The sequence below is a fragment of the Lytechinus variegatus genome, chromosome 11, assembly GCF_018143015.1.
Source record: "Lytechinus variegatus isolate NC3 chromosome 11, Lvar_3.0, whole genome shotgun sequence".
In the NCBI taxonomy this organism is placed as follows: Eukaryota; Metazoa; Echinodermata; class Echinoidea; order Temnopleuroida; family Toxopneustidae; genus Lytechinus; species Lytechinus variegatus.
Genome location: NC_054750.1, coordinates 12,462,777 through 12,470,310, shown reverse-complemented (window position 1 = coordinate 12,470,310; position 7,534 = coordinate 12,462,777). Strand labels below are relative to the sequence as shown.

Genomic DNA, 7,534 nt, shown 5'->3' with positions numbered 1-7,534 from the left:
TCTTATGTTTTTTATTTGACACTGGAAAAAAAAATCAATATGTTGGAATTTTCTGTAGAAGTTTCTTCTTGATGCATATAATTATCATCAATGTTATTTATAATTATGTATTGGAAGATGTCTGACATTGTGTTTTATTGGAACATTCATGAAAATATTATGTTTCAAAGTTCTATTTGCTATATATATTTCATTTTGTATATGAATTGAAGTTGTCAATAAAAACTACTCAATACAAAAAAACATGATTCCTAAGGGTTGGTGGAGGTACACCACCTTTATTTTTATCTTTGTATTTTCTCTCTTATCATTTAGATTTTTATGAATTTCAATCTGTTTGTTCGTCATTGCCATCATTTTATATATATTTTTCTTAATGACCACTGTACAATTGTATAATTTGATCACTGTGCAATTGTATAAATCTGTAATACTTGTTTCAGTGATTGTGTGATTTACTTATGATATTTACACTGTTATTGTATTTGAGAGAAGACAATAACAACATGTTATAAAGTGTCCAAACATTTTTTTTTTTGACGTTGTACTGTCCCTGTATTTTGCGAACAAAATTTCTTCCATGTATTATCCAATTGGAAAACAGAAAACAAAGAAGCCGTTTTTTAATCTTGTAATGAAATCGGAGGGACTCATTTCTGCCCCAAAAGTTGAATTTTCAAATTATTCCCCTTTGCTTGAAAAGTGTGCACTCTTCAATATTATATTTTTGTAAATCAATTTAGGGGTTGGGGTCGTGTCCCTCCATATATTGAAAGAGGGACTTCACCACCCCTCGGTTTCCCTTGAGGGATTAAAAAAAACAAATCTGATAAAATCGCCGCTCATATTATTTTAGTAGACAGAGAATCAATTAACGATAAAGCAATTTTGACTGTATCAGACATTAAGATTATAAAGGAATTAAATTAAGTGGTACATAATAATTTGGGGTTTTTTAATGGTGAGTTAATCCAACAGATTTTATGATTCTAGTTTACAGCAGACAGGCATGGTAGACGACGTGTATTACTGGAATACGAAGGATAATCCACTATCCTTCATTTTTTCCTGGAATACTCGGTCAAATTCCTCGTTCTGCGCCACTGTGAAAAGATTCTTCCAATCTCCAATCTTCCCTATAAAGTTGAAAAAACATAGAAAAAATACTAATGACATGTTAAAGGACAAGTCCATCCCCAAAAAAGTTGATTTGAATAAAAAGAGAAGTATAACACTGACAATTTTATCAAAATTGGATGTAAAATAAGAAAGTTATGACACTTTAAAATTTCGCTTAATTTAACAAAACAGTTATATGCACATCCTGGTCGGTATGATTCTCCCAGTCTTCAAGTTAAAGAAAGCCAAACAAACCAAAATATATACATGATCAAAATGAACATAATAAAGTAGCTGTGTAAACAAGCTGTCTAAACTACGTTTTATAGATAAGCCATGCACGTGTCTGATGATGAATGGACCCCGTTAATATCATGTACCGCTGTTAATCATGTTAATAACCCCCCTGCAAATATTGATTTGGTTGGCTCCTCACTGTCGGGATATTTTAGCAGAAGTTCCCTCAGCAGAGCCTTGTGAATACCTCATTTTTTTTACTGCACAGCGTATAAGCTTAATAATAGATAAGAAAGTTTGCCTAAACTCCGTTTTAAGCATCATATTCGATCCGTGCCAAATTACCACTATTTGCTTTCCGAATTTTAAAATTCACTCAGTTTTTTTTTTATATTAAAAAAAACAATATCCAAGGCATTGTTTACTTCAAAGCCTACATCTTTTTTTCTCGAAAGAACCACCCCCCCCCCACACACACAATCATTGTGCATAATACAGAATTATTAGAATATTACCTTTTCTGACGTAACTGTTTATACCGTAAGTTTTGCCATAGTGAATTTTAAAAGGATCCTGGGTGTCTGTTTCCATCTGTTTGTACCTCTTCTTCATTTCATCTAAGCTAGTACTCTGAACCACTTTATCGATGACGTCATCAGTAGGGGTTAGATTGAGATGGTTAGCGATGGAAGCCACCGTCTCTCGAACGTTCTGCTCGAAAAGGGGATCAGAGGATAAAATGGCGAAGAACAACATATAACGAGGAGGTGTAGAAAGAGAAGGAGAAGAAGGAGAAATTGGGGGAGGGGGAAGAAAAAGACCCTCATGCTGTGGACAGGATGAAAGTCTAAGCATAAAATTTTCACAAAATTCACCAGCAGTTTGCACATATCCCTTTATTTCAGAGAAAATGCAAAAGCACCCTATGTCAAGTTCGGTTGCTTTGCTCCCTTATTCAAGTTTTCGTTTATCCCCCCCCCCCCACCCCTCTCTCTCTCTCTGTCTTATAAAAGTCTTTGTACTGCCATGATCGCTGATTAGGAATTGTTAATGAAATCCATGGTTTTTTGATTGGCTGAAAGGCACTAGTCTGCGATAATTACGACGATTATCTGCGACAACTTATCGCAGACAGACTTAACTTGGAGAGTCTATAGATCCAATCAATCACTTTAATAACAGTTCTTCTTTTCTTTTTCTTATTTGAATTATCATTCAGTTCATAATTGGTGCAAGTTACGTTCTTTTACGCACTATCTGTGTGCATAATAAATCGAATTGCAGGATATCAAAATAAATCTTACCGATTTGAGGTCTTCGTATTTCAAGAAAAGAACGTTTTCTTGCTCTCGCATGTTCCAGAATTCCAAGACGTGATCAAACCATGACCCGAATATATCTGAAAGGAAACATGTCCCAGTGAAGTAACTGTAATTCTGTAATTTTGGCATGTGGTCACAGTCATGTCAACCAAAGCTACATCAGGGGCACGTTTAACAAGGCTCAACAGCCAATCAGAATCAAGGTTACCATGGTAGTTACCATAATGGCAAAGTTACAACAGTTGTAACTCTTTATGAAATGGGCCCCAGATGACACTTGCCGTCTATTTGGGATATATTCGTAATTACAATTTTACGAATGAAATAATGATTCAAAAATACGCAAAGGAGTCGAGATCAAATAAGAAGAGTGCTTGCAATGTCGATTATCGTTATTCTTATTGCTGTCGTAATCATTGTTATTATTATTATCATTATCATTATTATTGTTGTTGTTGTCGCTATCATTATTATTATCATTATTGTTGTTATTAAACATTGATACTGTCATTATCACTACTGTTTTATATTCATTATTATCATCATCATCTTTATCAATATTATTATCATTGATCAGGCAAATGAAGATAACTCAAAGAATATATAACAATGCTGAGAACAAACGGCTCTTAAATACTTACATTCCCCTGATAAAGCACCGTTGAAGTACGTTTCCCAAGGGAGGTGCCCATAGCGAGGATCATTCTTCAAGAAATGAAACCATGATGTGAACACGTCCTTTGGGTTCCGTGCGACGTAGATGATCTGTTGAAAATAGAGGGCGTCAAACATGTCAAAGAGAAAAGGAAAATAATAGATTTGTGCATGTCAAATGCTGCCACCAAGTCTCGTCTCACATGAGAAGAGATAGAAAATGTGAGAAGAAGAAGGAGGAGAAGAGGAGAAGAGGAAGAGGAAGAAGAAGAAGAAGAAGAAGAAGAAGAATAAGAAGAAGAAGAAGAAAAAGAAGAAGAAGAAAAAGAAGAAGAAGAAAAAGAAGAAATGAAATAAGGTGAGGGAAGAGGAGAAGAAGAAGAAAGGAGAATGAGGAAGAGGAGAAAATTGATAACTATTTTAATTTATTCAATTTCAATCATTCGGCTATATATAAATATACAGGGGGTACAAATTGCCCCCACCCTCTGACATAATTTGTATCATTTTTTTTGGTTGTCAAAAAAATAAACCAGAAATGGTCTTTTTAACTTCTTTTTGTTCTTGTTGTTGTTGCTGTTGTCAGCCCCCCCCCCCCCCTCCACCTTTCCATCCCGAATACCGACGAAGTTTGCCAGGTATACGCTACTGCATCAGGTGAGACATCACGTTCTTCATGTTCTTATTCTTAAAAAAATAATAAAGGCGAAAATCATGTGTTGTCTTATAGAACCAATCTCTATGATACTTAATAGCAAATATTAGGAACAATTTTCTTTTACAGTTAACCACTTTAGACTTTAACAGTTTACCAGTGAGTGAGTCTCATTAAGAAGTTTTCCTTTGGAACATGCATTGATGTGTAGACGGTGTTATAAATGATTTAAAGTGACGAAAAACATTGGCATAGAATTAATCTCACAATAAAATAATCAAGATAATTTACCTTCGTCTTTTTCTCATCGACCTGTTTTGGAAGGAATCTGTACCGCAGATGACTTGTAATAACCCGTTGAGATTCGATATTTTTCAACAGCTGGAAAAGAAAAAACAGAACAGAAATTCACTATGATTTTATTATGAAGAGCTCAGTTGCAAAAGGGTTAGGTCCATTTCAGTTTGGTTGCAAAAGGGGTTAGGTCCACAAAGAATTTTTTTGGAAAAAATATTTAAAAAATATGAAGACAGGTAGATTTCTTTTATACCCAATTTTATATATTCACATGCCGCCTGTAGGATATCATGAAAATTTAGTCTCGCATAAGAATATTGCAATATGGGAGAAAAATGATTTTCTTTGAGCGGACTTAACCCATTTTGCGACCAAACTGAAGAGCTCATTTGTCAAAAGGGGTAAGATCCGTTTTTCATAAATGTTGTTTTCTGTCTCAATACCTATAGATTCTTAGTCGCTTTGATGATACCAAAGAAAATTTGAAGTTCAAATTAAAACGTGAATAATATGAACGAATGACTTGTAATAGCCAGTTGAGATTCGATATTTTTTAACAGCTGGAAACTGAATTCCCCATCAAATAGTGAACCAAAATGGCAAAGAATGGTAAGGCTGCATATCCGGTTCCAAACATCAGGATGTAGAAACTGACACATGGTCACACCGCCCGAGTGTTGTTGGAGCGGTCGAGGAGCGGAGAGAAAAAAATCATCACCGCTCGCAACCGTTTACCATTTTCGATTTCGATTGTTGTTGTTTTTTCCCCCCAATTTTGAGAGCGAAATTCCACCCTCTTTCCCTACCGCTCCACGACCGCTCTAACAACGCTCGGGCGGTGTAACCATGCCTTCAGGCGTGTGGTATTGAGACGATGTAGAGTGGCAGCATCGTAAATCTTCTCAGGGAGCGCTCTTTGTGGGAGGAGCTTCAGATCCGGGTGGGGCAGATGTAGATCAATATCTCTTTCCTGAACTGGTCCCGGATTGGGATCAACATCACCACAAACCAATATGGTCGACTGAAATAAAGCTGTGCTGTTTGGGTAGTAGGCAACTAGAGCTCCATAGAATTTACAAACTCCTGGCTTTCCAGCAGAGTTTCTCTTTTTTCCATAGAGAAGTTGAATAGGTTTGCTGGCATTCATGTCCAAAGGACAATAAAGTCTTAAGCGGGAACACAAAGAGGAATGTCCTGCCAGGATTAAATCCCATTGTTCATCAACAATGGACTTTACAGATCAAATTGAAGTCAACCTATTGATGGTCAGAAGATAGTTCAAGTAGAGGTGTGTAGTATTGTGTACAAAGTCAATGGCTGCCAAGTTTCAAACTCACCAGCAGAAAAAGAAAAACTTCCACAGCTTCCTGACACATTATTCCAGCAAAGTATTTGACAGCAAAATGTCCAGTCAAATCAAATGCACTTCCCAATGAACATGACAACATTAAGAAATCAAGATAACTCACAAATACCACAATAATCCACAGTTTGTAGGGAGCACAAAACGCAGTGAGGCTACCTAGCAGGCGCACACCACAAAATCATTTTGTTATGAAATGAGTGGGAATAGAGAACGATGGTATAGGCGTTGCTTAAAATCAAGCTTCCCTTGAATTTATATATATATATATATATATTGTAAAGAAATTGTTAAAGAGAACAATGGTAGGCGTAGCTTAAATCAAGGTTCCCCAGAGCTATCTACCCTTTGGAAAAATTGGTAATGCCGAAAAAATGTCTCTGCCGGGAATCGAACCCGGGCCCCCAGCTTTGAACGCCGGTGCCTTAACCACTAGACCACAGAGAAGGGTTAATGGCGAGGGGGAACCCAATCCGATTGACCGTCAGATAGACAGATTTTCGACACTATACCAATTATAATTTCCTTTGTCGGGTGAAGGTGGGTTTAGAACAATGACAAGCCGCCATGCCTCAGCTGGATCAAAGCTATTGCTTCGATACAGTACATGTATGGGAGAAGAAATACAAATGTGTAAAGTTATACATGTACAACAGCTTTTGGCAACTCTTTTTATTTAAATATTGTAAAGAAATGGATAAAGAGAACAATGGAAGGCGTAGCTTCGATCAAGGTTCCCCAGAGCTATCTACCCTTTGGAAAAATTGGTAATGCCGAAAAAATGTCTCTGCCGGGAATCGAACCCGGGCCCCCAGCTTTGAACGCCGGTGCCTTAACCACTAGACCACAGAGAAGGGTTAATGGCTAAGGCGAACCCAATCCGATTGACCGTCAGATAGACAGATTTTCGACACTATACCAATTATAATTTTCTTTGTCGGGTGAAGGTGGGTTTAGAACAATGACAAGCCGCCATGCCTCAGCTGGATCAAAGCTATTGGTAATGCCCACTGATTTTTTATAGAGATCAGTGGTAATGCCACTAGTGTCGAAAATCTGTCTATCTGACGGTCAATCGGATTGGGTTCGCCTTAGCCATTAACCCTTCTCTGTGGTCTAGTGGTTAAGGCACCGGCGTTCAAAGCTGGGGGCCCGGGTTTGATTCCCGGCAGAGACATTTTTTCGCCATTACCAATTTTTCCAAAGGGTAGATAGCTCTGGGGAACCTTGATTTAAGCTACGCCTACCATTGTTCTCTTTATCCATTTCTTTACAATATTTAAATAAAAAAAGAGTTGCCAAAAGCTGTTATACATGTATAACTTTACACACACACACACACACACATATATATATATATATATATATATATATATATATATATATATAAATGTGTAAAGCTTTACATGTACTGCTTTACACATTTGTATTTCTTCTCCCATACGTGTACTGTATCAAAGCAATAGCTTTGATCCAGCTGAGGCATGGCAGCTTGTCATTGTTCAAAACTCACCTTCACCCGACAAAGGAAAATATAATTCGTATAGTGTCGAAAATCTGTCTATCTGACGGTCAATTGGATCTGGCTCGCCCTAACCACTAACCCGTCTCTGTGGTCTAGTGGTTAAGGCACGGGCGTTCAAAGCTCGGGGCCCGGGTTTGATTCCCGCCAAAGACATTTTTTCGGCATCACCAATTTTTCCAAAGGGTAGATAGCTCTGGGGAACCTTGATTTAAGCTACGCCTACCATTGTTCTCTTCATCCATTTCTTTATAATATATATATATATTTTTTTTTTTTATTAACGAGGCAGAACAAAATGACTTGGCCACGTCGGCCTTAACCTGGACTTAATCTTTCTTTTTCTTTTTTAAACTTCTTCTTTG

At 37.1% G+C, this 7,534-nt stretch overlaps 1 protein-coding gene across 2 annotated transcripts; it reads right to left on the bottom strand.

Moving 5' to 3' along the window:
• Positions 1-344: 344 nt before the first annotated feature.
• On the bottom strand, positions 345-5,837 carry LOC121424073 (sulfotransferase 1C4-like). 2 transcript variants are annotated; one of them, XM_041619658.1, is made up of 6 exons: positions 5,622-5,837; positions 4,279-4,368; positions 3,320-3,443; positions 2,661-2,755; positions 1,872-2,067; positions 345-1,136 (listed from the first exon to the last, which is right to left on the bottom strand). In XM_041619658.1, exons 1-6 carry the CDS (start codon positions 5,730-5,732, stop codon positions 1,027-1,029), a joined length of 726 nt encoding a protein of 241 aa, XP_041475592.1. In that variant the 5' UTR covers positions 5,733-5,837; the 3' UTR covers positions 345-1,026. The 2 variants fall into 2 exon arrangements, with proteins under 2 accessions (XP_041475592.1, XP_041475591.1); XM_041619657.1 differs by lacking the exon at positions 5,622-5,837 and adding an exon at positions 5,294-5,589.
• Between the last annotated feature and the right edge of the window lie 1,697 nt (positions 5,838-7,534).